Here is a 27624-nt window from a genome sequence, read left to right on the forward strand (position 1 = left end):
TCCGTGTGACACTATCACTCTACACTATAGTAGGTCCCAGGCTTCCTGTGTGTGCCTCCACTCCTCCCTATCCCCTATCCCCTAGCCCTATCCATAACCCTATCCCAGCCAGTTCTATTGTGTGAGACAATCACTCAGCAGCTGTGGCCCATTTGTAAAAGGGAGGGGCCTGCATGCTTAACTCGTGGCTACGTAAGAGACCATGTCTACCAGGGGAATTAGCAGATCAGCTCACAGAGCAACAGATGTGGCCCACACCCATTCAAGGGAGAGAGAAAAAAAACACATTGCGCATGGGTCTCCAACTTAACAATACTGTCAACTTAACAGCAAAACAGTTGCACAAATTCATCAAGGAAAGGGAGTTAAAGGAAAACGTATTGCTTGACTTGGAATTGGTGAGTTCTGCATTTCTTGAATGTCATCGTTTCTATTAAGGAATTTGTATTGTCGTTCTATGATAGACTTTGTAGACAAGTTGCACTGTGAGAAGGACAGAGAGGAAAAAGTGACGAGAGCTTCAAGCCAACGTCCTTAACATCTGGATTAATTCTGTCACATCAGTGATTTTCAGAATGAGGAATAATCCTGATAATGCATGTAGTCATTGGTGTCATTTGTGTGGTTTTGAATAGTGAAATGCCCACTTTGACAGTACGAGAAAATCTCCACTCTGTTATTAACTGCTATAAAATACTTAACCACCTGACATATTGTACATGTAAAAGGGGAGACGGCTATGTTTAATTTCAGAAATAACACATTCACTATTTCTCTGCATTCTGTAAATCCAGTATTGACTGACATCATCATGAAAGCATCAACCACAGCAGGTCCGGCAATACCCATGACATCGGCAGAAACATTCGAACAAGGAATCATTGAGGTCGTCACCCGTCTGGTCACACAGAATGTCCCAGAACACTTCACACAACCCTTCAGAGCTGGTAAGTGTACCATATTCTTCTACACGTGATACAACCATAGACCTACGAGGTAGTACTCTCCAGTGGTATTTAGGGAAGTGCTGGACTAGACAAGAGAGGACAAACTTGGCTTGGACCAGCTGTGAAGACAAAACTAATCCAAAGGCTTGTATCCTCTTGGACAAAACCTAAAACAAATCGTTATGTAGATAAAAAGAATCCCGCGCAATCCTACTACTATCCTCCTAAGTAATGTTTTATGCTCGTTCTATGCAAACCCATTAGGAAATACAGGTATATTAATTAAATGCCACATTGTTCTGTGTGCATCCCAAATGGCACCCTATTCCCTATATAGTGCACTACTGTTGACCAGAGCCCTATGGGCCTTGGTCAAAAGTAGTGCACTGCAAAGGGAATCAGGTACCATTTGGGATGCACACAGAATGTACGCCAATACTGTTGAAGGTTCAGAGCCCAGAGCAGGTGACTGAGGAGGTTGGAGGTTGCCCTAGAGATGGTCCTCTATATGGGGAGAGGAACACCCCCAAATGAGAAGACAGACCATGCATATGAATGATATTGTAATGGGTGCGTGTTGGTGGCAGGGAAATCAGGCGCAGGAGAACGAACTTGGTATAAAGGGAGTCGTTTAATAAGTGCTGACCAAACTCCAAAAACCAATATATATAAAATAACAAAAGTGGGTACAAAACCCGTCGCACACCAACATATACTAGCACAATCACATACAATCAAACAATCTCCGACAAGGACATGAGGGGAAACAGAGGGTTAAATACACAACATGTAATTGATGGGATTGGAACCAGGTGTGAAGGAAGACAAGACAAAACCAATGGAAAATGAAAAATGGATCAGTGATGGCTAGAAGGTCAGTGACGTCGACCGCCGAACACCGCCCGAACAAGGAGAGGGACCGTATTCGGCGGAAGTCGTAACAGATATGGCTACTGTGATCAATCTCACTGGGAATATTTCATCACATGATAAAGAATGCTACTAAATACCCCGTGGAAGTCTTTTGTATTAATCAACTGTGTACAGGTTATTGAATTATAGTTTGTGTAGGGGGTGCGTACTGTCGGCAGAGAAGTCAGGCGCAGGAGAGAAAAAACTGATTTACAACGGTGCAGTTTAATAAACAAAGCCACCGTAAACAGAACAATAAATCAATGGGTAAACAAAACCCGTACACACCAGCATAACGCGCACAAGCAATACAATAAACAATTCCGGACAAGGACATGGGGGGAACAGAGGGTTAAATACACAACATGTAATGATGGTATTGAAACCAGGTGTGTGGGAAGACAAGACAAAACAAATGGAAAATGAAAGGTGGATCGGCGATGGCTAGAAGACCGGTGACATCGACCGCCGAACGCCGCCCGAACAAGGAGAGCGACCGACTTCGGGCGGAAGTTGTGACAGTTTGAGTGTATTAGAGGTAGAGGAGTAAGATAATGGAAACAGGAAAAGGAGAAGAGAACTCTAGACAACAGGAAATGTCTTCCTCAGGAAGAAAATATGGCTTTGAAACAGTGAAGATGGTACGAGAGAGAGAGAGAGTCTCCAGAGAAGGTTAGAAGGGAGTATCACCCTATGGACCTGCAGATTATAGGGAGTGTCTGTTTATCAGCCAGCTGCAAACCCAGAGAGGAGTCTGGGTAAGAACACCTCTAGCACCACAGGTCCTGCTCTAGTGATAAGGACAGGCTGACTGGTAGCAGCTCAATTTCACACTCTCACTCATACACACACACACACGCACACACAAAAGAGCACCCTCACATACTCTGAAAATAAAATGAGCATCTGACAACCGTGTGGATAAATACAGATGTTGGATCTTAATTTGACTACCCTTTTGCAGGGTTCCTTGCAACTTCATTGCAATGCAGGAAATCTAAAATGTTTAGTGTTTATTATACTTAAATAGTAGTATTAAGTATATAGGCCAATTATTTTGGGAATTGGCCTATATGAATAGGGCAAACATTTTGTTTTTTACAGAAGGTTTAAAAGGCTTCTGAACCTTGTAATTTCCACTGAAATTTCATACGTGATTTTCCATTACGAAAAATGGATCAACCCCTACAAAAATGTCCATTAATTATGATACTTAAATGATAGGAGGCCGTCTGCGCTCTTTAAAGGTTACTACTAAATCTTGTTGGTTCCAGGTGCGTAGGCGTTCAAATAAGAATACTGGAGGAGATGGAGATCCAAAACTGAGGCTTGAATGCAAAATAAAGATGCTAATTTGAACATCATTGTGCCCAAAATATCTAAACAGAAGTTTCGGCCTCAGGCCAACCTCAGTATAAATGGTCGGCACACACACCTGTTTAAATTTCAAGGATAATTACATCTCACATGATCAAGCAAGAAAATTAATCAGAAAATCTGTAGTCAGTACCTAGTACAATAGAATGCATGATCTACATTGTATACAAAAGCGAACAGAGAAATATCATAAATTATTGCTACTATGATTTTTTTAAAGAAACCATGATGTTCAAATGAACAGCTTTCTGTGTGGCATGTAGACTAGCGATTAAGAGGGTTGGGCCACTAATTGAAAGGTTTCTGGTCTGAATCCCAAAGCCGACTAGGTGAACAATCTTACAATGTGCCCTTGAGCAAAGCACTTAGCAATAATTGTTCCTCTGAGTCGCTCTGGATAAGAGTGTCCACTAAATGACATGAAATCTTTATTTTGCATTAAAGCCTCAGTATTGGATGTATTCCTTTTTTTCAGACAGTGTGCAGGTCTCCATCTCCTCCATTAATTATAATTTCATGCAGGATCCTTTTCCTGCTGTAGCAAACTGACTCAAATTAAGATCATACATGTGTATTGGCGTAGAACTTGCATGATATATATATAAGACCTAAGATTAAGAATTGTTGACTTGCATAAAGCCGGAAAGGGTTACAAAAGTATCCCTAAAAGCTTTGATGTTCATCAGTCCACGGTAAGACAAACTGTCTATAAATGAAGAAAGTTCAGCACTGTTGCTACTCTCCCTAGGAGTGTCCGTCCTGCAAAGATGACTGCAAGAGAACACACAATTCTCAATGAGGTCAAGAAGAATCCTAGAGTGTCAGCTAAAGACTTACAGAAATCTCTTGGACATGCTAACATCTCTGACGAGTCTACAATACGTAAAACACTAAACAAGAATGGTGTTCATGGGAGGACACCACAGAAGAAGACACTGCTGTCCAAAAAAAACATTGCTGCTTGTCTGAAGTTTGCAAAAGTGCACTTTGATATTCCACTGAGCTACTGGCAAAATATTCTGTGGACAGATGAAACTACAATTGAGTTGTGTGGAAGGAACACACAACATCATGTGTGGAGAAAAAAGGCACAGCACACCAACATCAAAACCTCATCCCAACTGTAAAGTATGGTGGAGGGAGCATCATCGTGTGGGACTGCTTTGCTGCCTCAGGGCCTGGACAGCTTGCTATCATCGAGGGGAAAATGAATTCCCAAGTTTATCAAGACATTTTCCAGGAGAATGTCTGCCAATTGAAGCTCAACAGAAGTTGGGTGATGCAACAGGACAACGACCCAAAACACAGAAGTAAATCAACAACAGAATGGCTTCAGAAGAAGAAAATACGCCTTCTGGAGTGGCCCAGTCGGAATCCTGACCTCAACCTGATTGAGATGCTATGGCATTACCTCAAGAGAGCGGTTCACACCAGATATCCCAAGAATATTGCTGAACTGAAAGAGTTTTATAAAGAGGAATGGTCCAAAATTCCTCCAGACCGTTATGCAAGTCTGATCCGCAACTACAGAAAACATTTGGTTGATACTTATTGCTGCCTAAGGAGGGTCAGCCCGTTATTAAATCCAAGGCTTCACATACTTTTTCCACCCTGCACTGTGAATGTTTAAACGGTGTGTTCAATAAAGACATAGACACGTATAATTGTTTGTGTGTCATTAGTTTAAGCAGACTGTGTCTGTCTATTGTTGTGGCCTAGATGAAGATCTGATCAAATGTATGACCAATTTATGCAGAAATCCAGGTAGTTCCAAAGGGTTCACATACTTTTTTATTGCCACTGTATATGATAAATATATTTGTTAATCTATTCAAGTTACTGGCTCTTAACCGCTAGGCTTAACCGCTGCTCTTACCCGCTAGGCTATCTTCCGCCCTACCAATTCAAATGTGGTCTAAAATTGTTCCAAAGATTTCCCAAGAAAGTAACAGTCTCCCAATTAAACCAGTGTTCCCCAACTCCGGTCCTTGAGTCCCCCCAACAGTACAGATTTTTGGTGTAGCCCCTGATTCAACTTGTCAAGGGCTTGATGATTAGTTGACAAGTAGAATCAGGTGTGCTTGTCCAGGGGCCATAACAAAACTATGTACTGGTGGGGGTACTGAAGGACCAGAAGTAATTGTGCTCTCCTTGTTTTATAAAGGGTAGGAAAAATATTGCGAGACAGTTTTGAAAATAAACAAATGCGTCTTTCTGTTTCTCTCGTGAAATCTTTGGAACAATTTTAGACCACATTTGAACTGAATTGTGAACAAGCAACTGACGAAGCGTTGTCATTTTAAACACAGTGTTATGAAGAGATTATCTTACAACAAGGAGAGAGTCACTTTCTCTCACTGACGTACATCACGTACATGAAAACATTCCTCTGAGAATCTTCTCCCCTCATATTCCCCTCGGTTTGTTTGATAAAGAACAGCTATCACAGTGCCATCCAACACAGCATGTCACACCAGCCAAAGTGACCGAGTGAAATCCTTAGCTCTCTCCCCTCTTCAGTGACGTGATCCGTGTATGTCTGCATCGAAGTGACTCTGTACTGTCGTTGTTGTTGACGAGCCAATATGACAGGCTCAACGTGATGCTGTCTGAGAGGAAGGCAATACTACCTGAATACCAAAGGGACGCAGCATGCTTTGGACTGTCATAACAGCCTTGGGAGACAGTGAAGAAGCAAAGAGATCATTCTAGAATGCACTCACTGGTTAGAGTAGAATTGTAATGCAGTAATTTTGAATTTTTTGTGAGGGAGAGTTCATTGAGGTGAGACAATCAGATGTTGATTAGCAGGTGTGTGACTATCCGCTATATCCTTTATGCATCTGTTTCCTGTTGACTTAAGATGCTACAAATGTGTCTAAAACTAAGTTATGTTGTTCCCAAGAGAGCAGTACTGAACATCAGCTATTGAAACATAGTTTACATTCATCAAGCTAATGGACTGAAGACAAGTATAACTTTTTTGCAACTAATTATGTTCTAACTAACTAACTGAAGTAAAAAGAAAAAAGGACAACAGGTTTAAAATAATATATAAAATACATGATAAATTCAAAATCCACTACCACCGTGGTATGTGGATCCTAACTTGACTTCCTGTCAAAAAATCTTACTATTTTATGTTACCATTCTGAGTTAATTAACCCTTTACACTCATGGGACTTGGCCTATATAGATAGGTCTTACAGAAGAAAGCATCTGCATAAGCATGGTAGCAATTTAAAGCGAACAGCTTGGAGATTTTCAAATCAAATCAAATTGTATTTGTCACATGTGCCGAATACAACAGGTACAATAGACCTTACAGTGAAATGCTTACTTACAATGCAGTTTTAAGAAAATACCCCCCAAAAAAGTAAGAGATAAGAATAACAAATCATTAAAGAGCAGCAGTAAATAACAGGGGGTACCGGTACAGAGTCAATGTCAATGTGCAGGGCACCGGTGTCGAGGTAATTGAGGCAATATGTACATGTAGATAGAGTTATTAAAAGTGGCTATGTATAGATAATAACAGAGCGTAGGAGGGGGGGGGTGCAATGCAATAGTCTGGGTAGTCATTTGATTAGCTGTTCAGGAGTCTTATGGCTTGGGGGTAGAAGCTATTTATGAGCCTCTTGGACCTAGACTTGGTGCTCCGGTACCGCTAACCGTGCAGTAGCAGGGGTAGAAATCTATGACTAGGGTGGCTGGAGTCTATGACAATTTTTAGGGACTTCCTCTGACACCGCCTGGTACATAGGTCCTGGATGGCAGGAAGCTTGGCCCCGGTGATGTACTAGGCCGTTATTTGAAATTATTAGACCAAAAATGAGGACACAACAGTTCACCTGACAAGAGTGAATCCAAACATTACACTGTTGATTTTATGTGCATTTTACATTTACTGCACTTTTCACTGCATTTGTCGATAACAAAATCTGAAAATACTCCGGATACATTCAGAAACATGATAAGAATATTCCTGGAAAATGTGGAGTAGGTGCAACATAAGACAACAACAAAAATGACAAGGGTTAGAGTGAGAGGACTAAATGGTGTCTCCAAGCGGCCTAGAGCAAGCACACGTTTGTTTTGTTTGGAACTCAGCCCTGCATCCCCCACCATCACGCAATTACTTTTGTTGTTTACGCAATCCAAGAAAGGCCCATTATAAATCGCAATCTGGGTCGGGTGGGAATCATTTGAAAGCTTGCTCTATTGCCAAGTTATAAAACACGATCACACAGTGTTACGCTTTACACGGGGCACGTCAGAGAAGTCGTCATTTTGGGGAGCATAGATAGGAATCATGAGTGCATTCAGGTGCGGGTTCCACTGCACATTTTTGTCACAATAGGAAAACATAGGCTCATCAGTCAAAACCCATACAGCGTTGTGAAGCTCTTAGCTCCGACATCATGTATAGAATGTTATTGTACAGACACTGTGTTCCAATTTAGGCGCTTATCAGTGCCCAAATCTGCTATTTTCAATCGTGTACATGTACAAATGTAAAGGGCTACTCAAACATCTCAGTATGATCATTCAGTCTCATTAGTCCTTCCTGCCTGTAATCTTGCACCAGCTCAATGACTCACTGAGGTTTGAACCTGAGGAGTCAAGTCTGGGTCCACTGCCTCAAATTAGACCTGTTTCCTTTCTCGCCCTATCCCCCCCCCCCCCCCCCCCCCCCCTCTCTCCACTCTCTCTCTAGCCTTGTTTATACCTGGTTCTAACATGCATCCTTTGTCCTGATTTGATCCACATTCTGACTATGCCCACATTGTAGCCGTTGCGTCTACAGATGGTGGTAAGATGTGTCTTTCATCCATGTACACTGTGGATGCATTGTGACCAGATATCCTGGCCCCTCCCTCTTTGCAAATTATTTGACAGTTATTCTTTCAATATTTTTTCATTTTAAGACACATATTGATGCAATAAGGCAATGGTGTCACCTGTCAATGATTCTAGAGGACGGAACGGTGATGCATGAAATGGTTTCACTCTCGAGATCGGTCTACACTGGTAAGAACTTCAGACATAATGCGTGTCTGACTACCTCCGGAGGTGGTCAGGAAGATCTGATCGCCATCAGATCCCAATGCATCGTTTAATCATCTACTCCTGTCTAAAAATGTGGGCAGAATCAGAATCAGGACAACGAGACGCAAGTTGGAACCAGGTATAAACGGGGTTTCTCTCTCCCCCCACTTCTCTTTCTCTCTTCACACCTCTCACAAGTTAATGAGAGGAAATAAAGCATCTGTCAGGCATGTCAAACGGCCTGGACCCAGTAGACCAGGCAGGGAACTCAAGGTCACCTCATTGGCTCAGAGCAGCACCATAGTCAGGTCTTGGAAGAGTGCCTGCGACACGGCCTTCGACTCAAACTGCTGCTTTGACAGCTGGGAAATCAGAGTAGAAATACATTTATAAAGCTAAGGGAGAAGGAGGAGATAGAACGAGCTGCTGCCATCTTTATCAGAACATGGATTGCGGTAAGTGTCGTAGCCTTGATAAAGGAACAGCCACACACCTATAGGTAGCGCCTTCACAAAAGTTATAGGCGTTATGTTGATCCAAATTCAATAGCCAGACCATTGTGATGCTTTTAAATGCTTTAATGTTTGAACAACCTTCTCTCATGAGAAGGGCAGATACTATTGATGTTGCTGGCCTTGGGGCAGTCACTATAGGGAGAGTCACCGTAGCAGAAGGGCAGATACTATTGATGTTGCTGGCCTTGGGGCAGTCACTATAGGGAGAGTCACCCGTAGCAGAAGGGCAGATACTATTGATGTTGCTGGCCTTGGGGCAGTCACTATAGGGAGAGTCACCGTAGCAGAAGGGCAGATACTATTGATGTTGCTGGCCTTGGGGCAGGCACTATAGGGAGAGTCACCCGTAGCAGAAGGGCAGATACTATTGATGTTGCTGGCCTTGGTGCAGTCACTATAGGGAGAGTCACCGTAGCAGAAGGGCAGATACTATTGATGTTGCTGCCCTTGGGGCAGTCACTATAGGGAGAGTCACCGTAGCAGAAGGGCAGATACTATTGATGTTGCTGCCCTTGGGACAGTCACTATAGGGAGAGTCACCCGTAGCAGAAGGGCAGATACTATTGATGTTGCTGGCCTTGGTGCAGTCACTATAGGGAGAGTCACCCGTAGCAGAAGGGCAGATACTATTGATGTTGCTGGCCTTGGTGCAGTCACTACAAGGACAGTCACCCTTGGGGCAGTCACTATAGGGACAGTCATCATGGCAGAAGGGCAGACACTACTGATGTTGCTGCCCTTGGGGCAGTCATTATAGGGACAGTCACCATAGCAGAAGGGCAGATAGTATTGAGTAACTATAGCATAAGAGATACATATATAGTACAAATACATAGGCCATACAGTATACTACAGCCTAGCCCACTTACTGAGCTGGGCTCTGACTGTACTATTGCATCATGGATGATGTCATTAAGGGGGAAAGGATGGGACTGTGTGTTGAGACCAGTTCTACACTAATCCTCCTCCAGAACACCTGGCGTGCGGACGAAGCCCAAGTGGCCGTCATGTACGGGACTGGGTGTGGGGAGAATTTGCTTTAGAATGGTTAAATATGCTGTAGGAAATTGTTTAGGGAAAGGGGTCTAAGATGGTGTCGTTGACTTTTATAGAGAAGTACTCCCAAATGGCAACCACTATTGTTTCAGCAAATCTCTCTCGCTCTTTCCATTTCTCTGACACCCACATGAATGCATAGACGACTTATTTTAATCAGCTGAACATTTCCTTAGCTGAACAACCCCCTCAGATGCCCTCTAGCCCATATCCCCCCAAGCAATAATATACTTCTCCAACCTCTTAAAGCCATAACAATAAGTGAATGGCCCCTGCAGCACCAGGAAGCCCATACTTACAGTACATTACACCGCTCTCCTTCATATGAGGCTCTCTGTCTGTACCTCATTAACTACAGAGCACTGGGCCAGAGCCCCAAATGATCTCACTACAAAGCCATCTCATCTCACCCTCCTCTCCAAGGACTGCTGCTTCAAAACAAAATAAATGTAAATTACCGTCATTTTTGGCCCCTGCCTGGCCTATCAACCACTCTATACCCCTGGGCAGCTGAGGGGAGGTCAGAGAGAGGGGAAACATCAGAGGGATATATGGGGGAATGTTACAGTCAGCCATCATCCCTTTATTAAAAGACCAACCGACTGCCTGGAGTTAACTTGGGAATCTGGGACGCCCTCGTGAAAAGAACCCAGCTAATATCAAAGCAAAGCTCGTACTCTACCTTTCCATTGTAGTGATACTAGAGAATATACTCCCCTATATGTCATATTTGCATCAGCATTGTCTTGAAAATATTCAATATAACAATCTGATGCAGACTGGGTCAAGGTTTGAATCGAGAACAACAACAGTTTATACTGTACTAGAATTGAACTACAATTGCCACGTACAACTCCCCACTGTATTTAGTCTCCCCACTGTATTTAGTCTCCCCACTGTATTTAGTCTCCCCACTGTTTTGATCTTACTCTGAATAAGGTCATGGAAAGTGAAGTAGGAGACAATCTTGTTACTATCGATGAACTGGAAACTAGTACCGCACACATAAATAACGCAACATGAGGGCTGAAACCAAAATATTGTGTTAGGTTCCAGGTTGAATGTTAATTCTAAATAATCCCAGAGCAGCAACAATGCTTGTTTCTAAAGCACTATCATCATGTAGCCTGACATTAAGCTGTGGGGCCGAGGAGATAGGAGATATGATGCCCTTGCCCTGGCCTCGTGGATATACAAGCAGAGTTCAAAGCTGTGCAGGCAGCATTCAGGTAAGCTCTCCTTTTGGGAAATTATTCTGTTCTCAGGCACATTTAGTCAGCATACAAATATTTGTATCAGTCAGTCAGTGGGGCTGTGTAGTCTATTTTATGCCATGCCACCAACTACCGGCTCAGTCCCCGTGGTTGGGCTCCAGTGCCACTTGTTCCCTCCCAGGGGGGACATCTTGTGGACGGAGTTCTGCTCTGTCTTGGGGAAACAGCTGTTTTGTATAGAGAAACAGTAGAAGAGGCATGCATACAGCATACTGTGTCTCAAATGGCCCCCTATTACCTATTTAGTGCACTACTTGAGACCAGAGCTCTATGGGCCCTGGTCAAAAGTTGGGCACTATATAGGGAATAGCGAGCCATTTGGGATGCTGAAACTCAGCAGGAAGGGGAACCAGCAGAGTCCCATAGTGTAGCACTTTATCAGAAGTACGTCATCAATTACGTCCGAAGCTTTGTTTCATCACGTGCTTTTTCAAACCGTGTGTTGCAAAATACGAGATCCCACTTATTTCGTTGTGGTTTCGGTGCTTTATTCGATTCCAAGCTGCTTTCAAACAGTTGCATTGCTTCAGTATGGAAATGCATGGTTAAACATAGGCCTTTACTGTACACCGTACTTACAAATATAGTTAGGATGTAGTTTGTAGTTTTACATGTAGTTTTACTAGACTGGTAGCTCAGCAGGTAGATTAGGGAACTATGGGATGTTCAGGATCTTGAGGGTATGGGGTCAAATCCTATTGAAGGCACACTATTTAGAAAATAGTTTTATGTGAAACCACACTTTCTGTACAGTTGTTCAAATAATTCATTTAATTTAGTATAATATAAGCTTCTGTCTCAACTTGTTTGCGATGGGGGCAGTGTTTTCACTTCCAGATGAAAAGCGTGCCCAAAGTAAACTGCCTGTTACTCAGGCCCAAAAGCTAGGATATGCATATAATTAGATTTGGATAGAAAACACTCTAAAGTTTCTAAAACTGTTAAAATTATGTCTGTGAGTATAACAGAACGGATATGGCAGGCAAAATCCCAAGGACAAACCATCCCCCTCAACAACAAAAAATTCAGCCTACCACTGTTTTCAATGGCTATCACTTTTATTTTAAGGCCAAGTCCTCCCAGATTGCAGTTCCTAGGGCTTCCACTAGATGTCAGCAGTCTTAAGAAAGAGATTCATGCTGGTTTTTGGAAAAATGAGCCAGAAATTGTAGTTTTTCTAGGTGGCTCCCATTTTGGCTGTAGTGTTTCCAAGCGCGTGAATGAGACGCGTTCTTTGGTATTTTTCTCCGGTAAAGACAATAACGATTCTCCGTCTTAAATTGTATTGTTTATTTACGTATTAGGGTACCTAAGGTTTGATTATAAACGTTGTTTGACTTGTTTGGAAAAGTTTATTAGTAACGTTTGGGATTCATTTTGTATGCATTTTGATGGAGGGAAACTGGGTGGATTATTGACTGAAGTGTGCCAGCTAAACTGAGATTTTATGGATATAAAGAAGGACATTATCGAACAAAAGGACCATTTGTGATGTAACTGGGACCTTTTGGAGTGCCAACAGAAGAAGATCATCAAAGGTAAGGCATTTTATATATCGCTATTTCTGACTTTCGTGTCGCACCTGCCTGGTTGAAATATGTTTTTCATGTGTTTGTATGCGGTCCGCTGTCCTCAGATAATCGCATGGTATGCTTTTGCCGTAAAGCCTTTTTGAAATCTGACACAGCTTCTGGATTAACAAGAAGTTAAGCTTTATTTTGATGTATGACACTTGTGATTTGATGAAAGTTAAATATTTATAATACTGTAGTTTGAATTTCGCACTCTGCAATTTCACCGGATGCTGTCGAGGTGTCCCGCTAGCGGCACACATTTCCCAAAGATTAACCTGTCTAGGATGAGGGTGCCGCTAGCGGCACTCCCCCCCCACCCCCACTGAAAAACCAGTGCCGCGAAATTCAAAAAATATATTTTTTTTAAATATTTAACTTTCACACATTAAAGTCCAATACAGCTAATGAAAGACAGAGATCTTGTGAATCCAGCCAACATGTCCGATTTTTAAAATGTTTTACAGGGAAGACACAATATGTAAAGATGTACATCTATTACCTAAAAACACATTAGCATAATCCACCATCTTTTATTTGTCCACCAACACCAGTAGCTATCACCAATTCGGCTAAACTAAGATATTTATAGCCCCTAACCAAGAAAAAAACTCATCAGATGACAGTCTGATAACATATTTATGGTATGGGATAGGTTTTGTTAGAAAAAAGTGCATATTTCAGGTAGATGGCATAGGTTACAATTGCACCCACCGTTACAAATGGACTAGAAAAACTACATAGAGCAACGTGTTTACCTACTTACTAATCATCAAACATTTCGTAAAAATACACAGCATACACTAATCGAAAGACACAGATCCTGTGAATACAGACAATATTTCAGATTTTCTAAGTGTCTTACAGCGAAAACACAATAAATCGTTATATCAGCATAGCACATAGCACATAGCAGCCCAGCATTGATTCTAGCCAAAGTGAGCGATAACGTCAACATCGCCAAAATATATTAATTTTTTCACTAACCTTCTCAGAATTCTTCAGATGACACTCCTGTAACATCATATTACACAATCCATATAGAGTTTGATCGAAAATGTTTATATTTAGCCACCAAAATCATGGTTAGACAATGTGAAATGTAGCCCAGCTGGTGAGAAAATGTCCGTGCGCCATATTAGACAGTGATCTACTCTTATACATAAATACTCATAAACGTGACTAAAAAATATAGGGTGGACAGGGATTGATAGACAATTTAATTCTTAATACAATCGCGGAATTACATTTTTTTAATTATCCTTACTTTTCAATACAGTTTGCGCCAAGCGAAGCTACGTCAAAAAACATGGCGTCCTAAGCCACTAACATTTTTCGACAGAAACACGATTTATCATAATAAAAATGTCCTACTTTGAGCTGTTCTTCCATCAGTATCTTGGGCAAAGGATCCTTTCTTGGGTCTAATCGTCTTTTGGTGGAAAGCTGTCCTCTTGCCATGTGGAAATGCCAACTGCGTTCGGGATGAACTGAAAGCGTGCCCAGCAATTCACAGCGTTTCAGAAATAAATGTCCCAAAATTGCACTAAACGGATATAAATTGCTATAAAACGCTTTAAATTAACTACCTCATGATGTTTTTAACTCCCATAACGAGTAGAAACATGACCAGAGTAATATTACTCCCTCCACTAATGCTTGGAACAAGTGCGGGTCGATGTCCTCCAGGCGCATTACGCAGCAAGAAAAGAGTTCCTAGCTACAGGGTTTTTTAATTTGTAGTGCCTGTGAACGCGCAATCGACCCCATTCAAATCGTCATCACGTAAAGGCATCCAGGGGAAGACGTAAGCAGTGTCCGTATACTCATAGCAATAACTGCGGCCTTTTAACTGACTCCAGATCAGGGGCCAAAATTTCTGAAATCTGACTCCATGTCAGGGAAATTGCTGTAGAATGACTTCTGTTCCACTTAGAGACAAAATTTCAACTCCTATAGAAACTATAGACTGTTTTCTATCCAATAATAATAATAATATGCATATTGTACGATCAAGAATTTTGTGGGAAGCCGTTTCAAAAATTACACGATTAGCATAAATAGTGACAACAGCGCCCCCATCCTCAACAGGTTTTAAGCATCCTAAATAATGCCATTCAGTTTTTCAAAAAAAGTCAACTTGAAGGCAAAAAAGGAAAGCATGATGTAAACCTGGTATTCCAACTGATTTTAGGCTACTACTGCCAACGACTTGTCTTGCACATATTCAAGGCCCCCAGTACCAAAGCAACCCCATTGGTCCGCAGAACATTTTTCATTGGTCCACAGAACATATCCCCCGGATTTGGGGTTGTTCAGGTGGGGTTATGCAAAGTGCAATGGGGCTTTCTTTCGTCTCTTCAACAGTACAGTATTTTGTGTTTGTAGCTAATGTGTCTTTTAACTATGTGCTTGCTTTCGCAGGAGTTCTGACAACAACATCTGCAGATATGACTGAAACAACCTCAGCTGCTTTTTTAGGTAAGTACATTCATGTCTTCAGAAATCACACATTGATACAGACAGAAGGCGGAGAGAGAGAAATGCCAACAAGTTGTCTACACCAAAGTGTGAAGATACCTACAGTGGCGGACAAATATATTGCCAACATAGCACTTTTCATTCATATTTCCCTATTTCTTTAGAACTCTGTCCCTGATGGGGCTTGTCGATTCACCTCTGTGTCCAGTCTGCCAAAAAAGACTTTCCTGACACTCACCTCCATGCATTCTGGTTTTGTCCCATCATTCAGAATTACTGGGGGGAAAAAGTTCTGAGCATTCCCTCAGTCGTCCTCCATAGTACCATTCCTGCATCCCCATCACTCTGCATACTAAATGACTTTGATGATGACGTCCCCTGTGTTTCCTCTTATGTCCAAGGACAAACAACACTTCCTATTGATTTCATTAACAATCGCCCAAAAATGTGACCCAGACAACATCAAAATGGCACCTCCTACCAGGGACCAACACTCTATGGGTGTTAGTATGTGAACACTATTTCGGGGGATCACATATCATTTCTAAGAAAGTGTTTAAAAAAATAGGCACCTATGCGATGTTGCTAAACCAGTCTTGATTAAGGGGAGGGTAGGCTATGTTTGGTTTTAATCAAATGAAACGCTTAATCAAATTATGTTTCTAAATATGAGATTAACCGGCACAAAATGCACATCTCTCTTCCATGAGCACTGTGTGTCATGGCTAGACTGACTGCACTTCCGGGCTCTCAAACCCATTCCATTATCGGCTGCATTACCATTAAGATTGTCTTAAAACTTGCCATTAGCGCTGAATGAAATTGTCACTTCTGCTTGTGTTTTAGAAGGTCGTGAATGGTCAAAATCATGTTTTGCATGAAATGTTATGGTATTTGGACGAGACATTGATAAAGTTGGATCATAAAGTTACTGGTCCCCTCCCCATGTCAAACACTTGGATTCAGGAAGCGGCATTGTTAAAGGGATTGGGTGGCATCATCCTAATTCTCATTCCAAAATCTCATTCCAAAATCATGGGCATTAATATGGAGTTGGTCCCCCCTTTGCTGCCATAACAGCCTCCACTCTTCTGGGAATGCTTTCCACGAGAAGTTGGAACATTGCAGTAGGGACTTGCTTCCATTCAGCTACAAGAGCATTAATGAGGTCGGGCACTGATATGGGGTGATTAGGCCTGGCTTGCAGTCGGCGTCCAATTCATCCCAAAGATGTTTGATGGAGATGAGGTCAGGGTTCTGTGCAGGCCAGTCAAGTTCTTCCACACCGAGCTCGACAAATCATTTCTTTCTGGACCTCACTTTTGCACTGGAGCATTGTCATGCTGAAACAGGAAAGGGCCTTCCCCAAACTATTGCCACAAAGTTGGAAGCACAGAATCGTCTCTAGAATGTCATTGTATGCTGTAGCGTTAAGATTTCCCTTCACTGGAACAAAGGAACCTGGCCCCGAACCATGAAAAACAATTATTCCTCCCCCACCAAACTTTACAGTTGGTACTAGGAAATTGGGGCAGGTAGCGTTCTCCTGGCATCTGCCAAACCCAGATTCGTCCGTCGGACTGCCAGATGGTGATGCATGATTCATAACTCCAGAGAACACGTTTCCACTGCTCCAGTGTTCAATGGCGGCGAGATTTACACCACCACAGCCAACGCTTGGCAGAGCGCATGGTGATCTTAGGTTTGTGTGTGGCTGCTCGACCATGGAAACCCATTTCATGAAGCTCCAGACGAACAGTTCTTGTACTTATGTTGCTTCCAGAGGTAGTTTGAAACTCAGTAGTGAGTGTTGCAACCGAGGACAGACTCGGCGGTCCCGTTCTGTGAGCTTGTGTGGCCTACCACTTCGCAGCTCAGCCGTTGTTGCTCCAAGACGTTTCCACTTCACAATAAGAGCACTGACAGTTGACCGGGGCAGCTCAAGCAGGGCAGAAATTTGACGAACTGACTTGTTGGAAAGGTGGCATCCTATGACGGTGCCACAAGTCTCTGAGCTCTTCAGTAAGGCCATTCTACTGCCAATGTTTGTCAATGGAGATTGCATGGCTGTGTGCTCTCTTTTATACACCTGTCAGCAACGGATGTGGCTGAAACAGCCAAATCCACTAATTTGAAGGGTGTCCACATACTTTTTTGTATATTTAGTGTATTTGTACTGTACACTTTGAAGTAGACAACATGTTGGCATTTCTCTCTCCCAACAGTAATATTTACCAATAAAAAAGGCTAATATCTTTTCACTCATATGGACCAACTCCATATTAATGCCCATGATTTTGGAATGAGATGTTCGACAAGCAGGTGACCACATACTTTTGGTCATGTAGTGTATGTATAAATATAAAAAGGGAGAGGTATGCAAATTAGGCTACAGATGTTGTAAGAACACGCAGGGGGATATGGACATGACAAGGCTAGGTGTGAACAGACAGAGAGCGAGCACGAGCAGTCTCTCCCTATGTGTGTGTGTGTGTGTGTGTGTGTGTGTGTGTGTGTGTGTGTGTGTGTGTGTGTGTGTGTGTGTGTGTGTGTGTGTGTGTGTGTGTGTGTGTGTGTGTGTGTGTGTGTGTGTGTGTCAGACAGAGAGAGAGAGCAGCCTTTCCCTGAAGCCTACATGCCTCAGTCTCAATTACCGATCATGTCTCTGACCTCGAACAGTGAGAGTTAATAAGGCCTGTGAACTCTTCTCTCCATGCTCAAACATGTATTCTCTCAGTACTGACACACACACTACTAACACCTCTTACCCTCTTACACCCCGGGTAGCTAGTCTTCTGAACGCAGCAACCTCCCACTCTCAGCTCAACCTCCGTCATGTCATCCACTACATTTGTGCCCTTGTACAGGGAGGGTGGTTATCGGCGCATGTATCTTGATAATGACTTGGTGTGTGCAACATTCACTATATTGTGTGCTACTTTTTGACCAGCGCACCAGGGGCCATGGTCAAAAGTAGTACACTATGAAGGGAACAGGGTGCCATTTGGGACGCGGCCTTGGAAGGGGTTGCACATTTTACGAAATTGATTCATGATTCATTAATGATAGATTTACTCCTCTGATGAAGCAGGTAATTAAGCGTTAATGAAGTACTGAAGAACCACACACTGAAGCGTCCCAGCACACTTCTTTTTTTTTTACTTGGCACTTTTGAAATGTGTGCCATTTTTCCCTACACACCTGCAAGTTGTTCTGGGAAGTGTGTGTGTTTGTGCGTTGCACTGTTGTCACGTTCTGACCTTAGTTCCTTTTTTATGTCTTTATTCTTGTTTGGTCAGAGCGTGAGTTGGGGTGGGCATTCTATGTTGTTTTTCTATGATTGTTGCCTGTGTTAGTGTTTGCACCATACGGTACTGTTTCGGTTTTCATTTATTCTCTTGTTTTTTTGTATTTTGTATTTTGTATTCATTCTCGATTAAATGATATTATGGATACGTACCACGCTGCATTTTGGTCCTCCTCTCCTTCCACCAACGAAAGCCGTTACAACTGTAAGATAGGTTGCGCTGACACACATTGAGCTGATTGGAGTGTGTGTGTGTCCCGGCTAGATTAAAGTCAAGGTGGATTGGACAGCTGTTCCATTGCAATAACTTATACTTAGCATCTCCTTCATCACTCTTTATTTAGTTTCCCTTCCTCTTTTGTCAGGTAGAAAGGCACCTTCTATCTGTCACTGTTTTAGTGAGAGAATAACATTCAGTCAACAGGCCCTGTGCTAGACTAGCGTCCTGTCCAGGGGGTGTACTTGTACGTCAAGCTGCCTCCACGCTTCAGACACAGGAGAATCAGGAGATAGTGTCACGCCCTGACCTTAGAGATCCTTTTTATGTCTCTATTTTGATTGGTCAGGGCGTGAGTTGGGGTGGGCATTCTATGTTTTGTTCTATGTTGTCCGTTTCTATGTGTTTGGCCTGGTATGGTTCCCAATCAGAGGCAGCTGTCAATCGTTGTCTCTGATTGAGAACCATACTTAGGTAGCCTGTTCCCACCTGTGTTTTTGGGTAGTTGTTTTCTGTTTTGTGTATTGCACCTTGCAGAACTGTTAGTTTGTCGTTTTTGTTGTTTTTGTTCAAGTGTTTCATATTTATTAAAAGTAATATGGACGCATACCACACTGCACCTTGGTCCTCTTCTCCTTCTCCCGACGACGTTCGTTACAGATAGGATACTTAAAGTTAACAGTTTAGCTGCATTGGGGGTTCTTGGGGGTGGGGAATGGAATTAATAAATTTTATTCCTGTGGGGGTGGACTGTGGGAGGGGTCTTGAATGGTTGAGGGACAGCTATTGGGGAACTGTGGGGGGATCTTGGAGGGTTCGGGCTTCACAAGATTGTGATCATGAAAAAGGAAACTATGACATATATTTTATATCACTATCGTGCACACGTACCCTGACACACAAGGATGGCTGTGTTGCGGAAAGACTGATACATGTTTGATAGTGTCTTGATGCTGTATTGTTTGTCCTTCATGTTCTAATACTTTAATGTTACCCCTTCCTTGTGTTTTTTGTAATAAATATTTCTAATTTTTTTGAAATTCAAAAACAGTATAGCTTCTCTCAAACCTATATCATATACTGTAAACACAACTCTGTCAGTACTGTATAGTCTAAACCAGATTCAAACTACAGAGATAAGCAATGCATGCAAGCATCAAACAAGCTAGTGTAATGAAGGTATGGTGAAATCTGTAATGATAAAACAGTAGGTACTGTACATGTCTGTGTGTTGACTACGAGGCTCTGTCTCTCTAATGTCATTATCGTGCTGTCTGTTCTGGTGTCATTGCAGTGGGAGCCGCCAACGTAGATGATGGATCCTTTGAAGCCATTTTCGGAGGTGAGAAATATATCAATCACAATGTATTTATAAAGGGGATTTTATGAGCAGTTGTCACGAGGCGCTTTACATTAACCCGGGCCTAACCCCTAAGCTTTAGAGATGGTTATCCAGATGTGGACGCGTTATTGTTCTCTCTGTAGTCTGAGAATGGAACCAGTGCTATGAGTATTACGTAAATGGAAAGTCCTTTCTGGTTTCATCTAATTGTTATAGTTTCCCTTGTCATGCTGAGGAAGCCACGTTCAGCCATCCATTTTTACTCTATCAAAGAAATGTCATGAACGTTACTTACATTTGAAGTCAATTAGCAGCTGCTCTTATCCAGAGGAACTTACAGGAAGTGCCTCGCTCAAGGGCACATCGACAGATTTTTCACCTGGTCAGCTCAGGGATTCGAACCAGCGACCTTTCGGGTTACTGGCCCAACCATCTTAAACGCTAGGCTACCTGCCGACCCAACCTACCTAAAATCAATGAACTAAAATATAAAAATAGAACGTTGCTTTGACGTTCCAGTTCACGATTACTACTATGATAACGTGTCTTATGATAAAACATATTACACTTTAAAAAAGTACTCTATATTTTCAGAGACCATTCTCCTCTCTCAGTCAGTCTAATTTCTACTCGTCTCTCTCCCTTCCCAGGAGTCATTTTTGCGCTGCTCCTGGCGCTGCTCGTGGCGTTGCTGGTACTGCGCTACATTGTCAAGCGTAAGGGCACTTACCACACCAACGAGGCCGAGTGTGGTGATTCTGCCGACAATTATGGCGGTGAATCTCAAAGCGAGCAGGTTCAACTAGAGATTTTGGACAAGGAGGAGTAGAAAGAAGAATACTTCATTTGAAACAGGATTTTTTCCGTTTCTAAACCAGGGCCAATATTTTCTATGGAATTGGAAATGCCTATGACGGTCATCTAATTTCAAGATAACATTTATATGGGGCCTACAACCATCTCAGCTCTGCAGATTTTGCTTCGAAGAGACAAAATAATTAGATCACTTATTTTTGTATTGCCCATATAGTATATACACTATATATGCAAAAGTATGTGGACACCCCTTCAAATTAGTGGATTAGCTATTTCAGCCAAATTACAGGCTTATTCTACAGCTTTATTTCCCTCATCAATATACACAAAATCTCATAATGACAAAGCAAAAACAGGTATTTATCAATTTTTGCAAATGTATTAAGAAAAAAATACTGAAATATCACATTAACATAAGTATTCAGATCCTTTACTCAGTACTTTGTTGAAGCACCTTTGGCAGTGATTACAGCCTTGAGACTTCTTGGGTATGACGCTACAAGCTAGGCACACCTGTATTTGGGGAGTTTATCCCATTCTTCTCTACAAATCCTCTCAAGCTCTGTCAGGTTGGATGGGGAGAGGCTGCTGCACAGCTATTTTCAGATCAGGTTCAAGTTCGGGCTCTGGCTGGGCCACTCAAGGACATTCAGAGACGTGTCCCAAAGCCACTCCTGCATTGTTTTGGCTGTGTGCTTAGGATCGTTGTCCTGTTGGAAGGTGAACCTTCACCCCAGTTTAAGGTGTGCTCTGGAAAAGGTTTTCATCAATGATCTCTCTGTACTTTGCTCAGTTCAACTTTCTCACGATCCTGACTAGTCTCCCAGACCCTGCCACTGAAAGAAATCCCCACAACATGATGCTGCCACTATCAAGCTTCATCGTAGGGATGGTGCCAGGTTTACTCCAGACATGACGCTTGGTATTCAGGCCAAAGAGTTCAATCTTGGTTTCATCAGACAAGAGAATCTTGTTTCTCATGGTCTGAGAGTCCTTTAGGGGCTTTTATTGGGCAAACTCCAAGCGAGCTGTCATGTGCCTTTTACTGAGGAGGGGCTTCTGTCTGGACACTCTACCATAAAAGCCTGATTGGTGGAGTGCTGCAGAGATGATTGTGCTTCTGGAAGGTTCTCCCATCTCCACAGAGCAACTATGGAGCGCTGTCAGAGTGACCATCGGGTTCTTGGTCACCTCCCTGACCAAAGCCCTTCTCCCCGAGTGCTCAGTTTGGCCGGGCGACTAGCTCTAGGAAGAGTCTTGGTGGTTCCAAACTTGTTCCATTTAAGAATGATGGAAGCCACTGTGTTCTTGGGGACCTTCAATGCAGCAGAAATGTTTTGGTACCCTTTCCCAGATCTGTGCCACGACACAATCCACAATCTCGGAATTCTATGGACAATTCCTTCAACCTCATGGCTTGGTTTTTGCTCTGAAAAGCACTGTCTATAGACAGTCTATAGACAACTATAGACAGGTGTGTGCCTTTACAGATCATGTCCAATCAATTGAATGTATCACAGGTGGACTCCAATCAAGTTGTAGAAACATATCAAGGATGATCAGTGGAAACAGGATGCACCTGAGCTCAATTTCGAGTCTCATAACAAAGGGTCTGAATACCTATGTAACATTAGAGTGTCTAGTTTGAGAAACAAATGCCTCACAAGTCCTCAACTGGTAGCTTCATTAAATAGTACCCGCAAAACACCAGCCTCAACATCAACAGTGAAGAGGCGACTCCGGGATGCTGGCCTTCTATCCCGAGTTGCAAAGAAAAAGCCATATCTCAGACTGGCCAATAAAAATAAAAGATTAAGATGGGCAAAAGAACACAGACACTGGACAGAGGAACTCTGTCTAGAAGGCCAGCATGGAATTTGCCTCATCACTGTTGATGTTGCTCAGTTGTGCACCAGGGCCTCCCACTCCTCTTTCTATTCTGGTTAGAGACAGTTTGCACTGTTCTGTGAAGGGAGTAGTACACAGTGTTGTACGAGATCTTTAGTTTCTTGGCAATTTATCGCATGGAATAGCCATCATTTCTCAGAACAAGAATAGACTGACGAGTTTCAGAAGAAAGTTATTTTTTTTACGGACATTTTGAGCCTGTAGTCAAACCCACAAATGCTGATGCTCCAGATATTCAACTAGTCTAAAGAAAGCCAGTTGTAGTGCTTCTTTATCAGAACAACAGTTTTCAGCTGTGCAAACATAATTGCTAAATAGTTTTCTAATGATCAATTAGCCTTTTAAAATGAGAAACTTGGATTAGCTAACATAACGTGCCATTGGAACACAGGAGTGATGGTTGCTGATAATGGGCCTCTGTACGCCTATGTAGATATTCCATAAAAAATATGCCGTTTCCAGCTACAATAGTCATTTACAACATTAACAATGTCTGCACTGTATTTCTGATCAGTTTGATTTTATTTTAATGGACAATTTTTTTGCTTTTCTTTCAAAAACAAGGAAATTCTAAGTGACCCCAAACTTTTGAGCGGTAGTGTATGCTCAAAGTATTGACATCCCAAAATACTCTATCGGTGACTAAATGTGGTCAAGTTTATGTTGAAGATAATGCATGTCTGTTGTTTTATCACCTGAAAATGCCATTCAACTAGGTGTGGGTATGTATCAAGCTACACATTTGATACATTTGCACAGTCATGGATTAAATCAGCCAAACTTTTTCCCCAATTAAGAGTTTACTTGTATACCCAGTCGAAAAATCGGATTATTCAACACAACATCTGGGTTCAGGAAACCAAGATACAGGGGCAAATGTTTGCACTTCAATAGTGTGTGTTAATGAGATTTAGAAGCTTATAGAGGATTTTGTATTTTCTGTATTCATCAAGCTAGAATAGAGCAATGCACTGCCCGAGGCTGCTGAAGGGCAGTTCTGAATCCTTGAGTAGCGCCAGGCAGCGATATGTGGGTTTAATGCAATTCGAACAACCCCAGAAACGTTACTGCAGAGCTGAGCCAGCACACTTTGCAAAAAACCATTGTGCCTTTGGGAAATCGTTTTACTCTAATTGCGTATTATTCTTGGTTGGGATACAAGACAATACAAGCCAATCTCAAGATCATACATCACCTGATCTACGAGCTGGCAAAGAGCACTTACTTTTGGCCATTTGATTGCAAGTTGAAAGTATTTATTTCCATTTGTCTTCCTAATCAAAGTATGGGACAATTGCTAACCTTTCTCCAAACAGATTTTTCCTTCAATTCTCTAATCAAGTCCAACTTCAAAGCCAGTGACTCAGCGTGTTTGAGTGCAGTGGCTTGAGTGCTCTGTCTGATTGAGGTAAAGACAATAACGCCATTGAGACATCTATCCAACTGCCGTCCTCACCGACAACATATCAAATCCTATTGATCAGAGAGGAAAACACTGACAAAATATGTGCTCCAAATAGCACCCTATTTCTTCTTTAGTGCACTAGGCTACTTTTGACCAGGGCCCTATGGGGGAATAGGGTGCTAAATAGGGAATAGGGTGCCACTTGGGACTCAACTGTGACTTCAGCAGGGCCACTGACACCTCTCAAAGAGATTAACAACTTTTCTAAAAGAGTCATTCCAGGGTCACAGAAGCCATAGCTTGGCCTAGACAGCTAAACACAAGCACCAGGCGCTTGAAAGGCAATAATCAGGAAGTCAGCCTTGCAACCAGCAACCAGCAACCAGCCGCACTTCCCGGTCAATGTATTTTTATTATTAGAAATCAAATAACAGTTGAAAAGACACCCATCGTGATCTCTTACAGTTGTATCCCAGCTTTCCTCCTGGCCTTGGTGTGCAGAGAACATACTTTTTTATTCCGACAATAAGCCATACTTTGATATGGCCCTGAAGGCATCAACATAAATGAATTTCATCTCGACTGCTCTGTGAAGCTTGAACAATGGCAAAGCCAAAGCTGGTGACTTTTCCATCTCTTCTCCTACTGTCGACAAAATGGCATAAAATACAAATACATGCTAGCATTCTCCATGGATGAATGCGGCATGGGACTGTACTCACCTAAAGACATCAACGATGAAAACACATTGAATTTCTTTTGAGCAACGTAGCTGCCTCACTCTCTTTGAGTTGGAGCTAATTCCAGTAAAAGAGGATACAGTACATGAATTCATGAATAACTTGACTTGGAAGCCCATGGTACCGTAGTCTGAGTTGTGTAGATTATCTCCCTTGTTAGACAATAGGCTAAGTATTGTGTGCGTCCCAAACAGCACCCATAGAGCTCTAGTCAAAAGTTGTGCACTGCAGAATGTACAGGAAATAGGCTGCCATTTGGGACGGAGACCTGGATGTGTTCAGACAAATGAAAGAAGAATGGGAACAGGAAACTCAATGAATCATCTTGTTAGAATATCCCCATGGCTTACAATAGGGGCGGTCCCAAATGCAACCCTATTCCCTGGTCCCTGGTCAAAAGTAGTGCATTGAGTAGGGATTAGGGTGCCATTTGGGATGCACATTTAAGGTTCTGGGGCTCTTGAGAAAGGAGAGTTTTGCATAATGCAGCAGCAATAAAACAGAAAATGCTCAATTCCAGCTCATCCAAGTGTTGCTCTATTCTATTCTTCAGCGAATATCCTATAAGTTATAATGAAGATATGTGACTTAGCCCCTGACATGGCAAGCTTCCTAGGAGAAAGGACTTCCATTCCAGACTCAATTACTATTTCAATACGTTTCCGCTATGGATATTGAATATTGCAAGATAAGCAGTTCTCGCAAAATTGCTAGCACAAAGTCTGCGCCGGGGGTTTATGTTAAGGCTTTTTACGCTTCTGTTCAAAGGTGCAATGGGAAGGTTATGAAGTACATTTTTGGGGGGGGTCAGGGTTACAGGAATATATAATACAGTACCTGCCTGTGAAGATGGATGCCACATTGTTACAGCCAGGAATAGTTCCTGCACTCAGCACTTCCCCAAAGAAGTGAATGTCAAACTAGTGAATGTCAAACTTGCAGAGAGAGGGGATCCCCAACAGAGCAGCGTTAGAGAACTGTTAAACCAACTCAGTGTTAAAGATGAAATCCGCATAAGGTGAAACAGTGCCATTGTTTGCCCTCAGTGCATTTGCCATGATTTTTGTTCTGCTGATGAAACGGAGGAGGAGCATCCAGTATCGTAGTCCCCCAAAAATATTCCAGCACATACTCTGTGTTCTATCGCGCGTGCAACGATGTCAACTGGGGGGGAAAACTGTTAGTTGTTTGAAGTAACGTCTTCGTTGTTGTAATATCGCAAACGGACGTGGCAGTTTCACCGAGTACGAATTCCAGCTTTAAAACAGTGTTCAACCAATGCAGTGTTAAAACAGTTTTCAGAAGGATTCACAAGCTTGTAAATGCAAAACTAGGCAGAAATGAAGAAGAGAAGTGATTCGGAAAAGAGGGAACAAACGGTGTTATGCTTTGAACTGCTTTTAATGAAGTCTGTTCCTTTCGGTTTACTTTGATGAATCATTGTTTCCCTATTAGGCTCACTGTACCAAAGAGAGCTGCATCTCCATAAAACTAAAGGGGACATCATCCCCATTCATAACTGTTACTAATGTATATACCTATAGTTTGGTTTTGAAAGATTCATACAACACAAGAACAGTACACTGCCCACTGATCCCAGAGATCATAATAACCTTGTCTCACTCCCACTATCCAACATGCATTTACTGTCCCCAAGGAGGCTCCCTGCCTGTTTGCCTGCCTATATACCTGCCTTCTTGCCTTGCTGCCTGTGTGGCTGGCTTCCTGTACAGATAGCCTAGAAGGAGGGAGCCTGCCTCTGCCTGCTTGACTCTCTGCCTGCCTGCCTGCCTGTCTGCCTGCCTCTCTGCCTGCCTGCCTGCTTGCCTCTCTGCCTCTCGGCCTGCCTCTCTGCCTGCCTGCCTCTCTGCCTGCCTGCCTCTCTGCCTGCCTGCTTGCCTCTCTGCCTCTCGGCCTGCCTCTCTGCCTGCCTGCCTGTCTGCCTGCCTCTTTGCCTGCCTGCTTGCCTCTCTGCTTCTCGGCCTGCCTCTCTACCTGCCTGCCTCTGCCTGCCTGGTGCGCTCAGCAGTAAGAGGTGATATAGGCCTAATCATTATTACTCTATAATAACTGATAAATAATCTTCATATGAACGGTCATTAGGGGAAATTGGCTTTTGTTATTTCATGTGTAACCGCATTGCACCTGCAGAAGCCCGATCAGCAAAACAAGTCAGCCAGCACTGAATCATCTGCAGGTAGTCTGCTAGGCTATATTGTCATTAACAAACTACTGGAATTGTGTTTGTGTGTGTATGGATGGGTTACTTTGGGTCCTAGAGTATGTTCACTTTTTTCATGTCATGTCCATCCTATTTTTAAAAATAAATAATAATTACTGTTTTTTTTAATACAGGCAGACCATTGAAAGGTCTCTGTACTTTTTTTTTCTCTCTCAGTGTGAGAAGCCAGTTCTGAGTTCCAGTTCCGAGTTCCAGTTGTCTTTCCAGACTTAGTTGTTGTGACAAACTTTTGACCAGATAATTCAGTTCCCTGGGTGTAATTACTCAGTTGACTGCAGGCACATTTAGATTTAATTAAAAGTGAGAGCCCAATATCACTTTTCATTGCACCTGACACCCTGGCGTTAACTCTGCAGCTTTGCATTCATTAGAGCAGGCAGTCATTTTGTCACATGGAATTTGGAATTGCCTGAAGTTGTATCTTATTTACAGCATAATCCTACCAGAATATAGGGTACATCCTTA

At 42.5% G+C, this 27624-nt stretch overlaps 1 protein-coding gene across 1 annotated transcript; it reads left to right on the top strand.

The window, feature by feature from the left end:
* Positions 1 to 236: 236 nt before the first annotated feature.
* Positions 237 to 27624, top strand: LOC129859556 (glycophorin-C-like). Its single transcript, XM_055929452.1, has 5 exons — positions 237 to 398; positions 795 to 947; positions 15126 to 15182; positions 20001 to 20048; positions 20699 to 27624. Exons 2-5 carry the CDS (start codon positions 812 to 814, stop codon positions 20875 to 20877), a joined length of 420 nt encoding a protein of 139 aa, XP_055785427.1. The 5' UTR covers positions 237 to 398; positions 795 to 811; the 3' UTR covers positions 20878 to 27624.

The sequence above is a fragment of the Salvelinus fontinalis genome, chromosome 7, assembly GCF_029448725.1.
Source record: "Salvelinus fontinalis isolate EN_2023a chromosome 7, ASM2944872v1, whole genome shotgun sequence".
NCBI lineage: Eukaryota > Metazoa > Chordata > Actinopteri > Salmoniformes > Salmonidae > Salvelinus > Salvelinus fontinalis.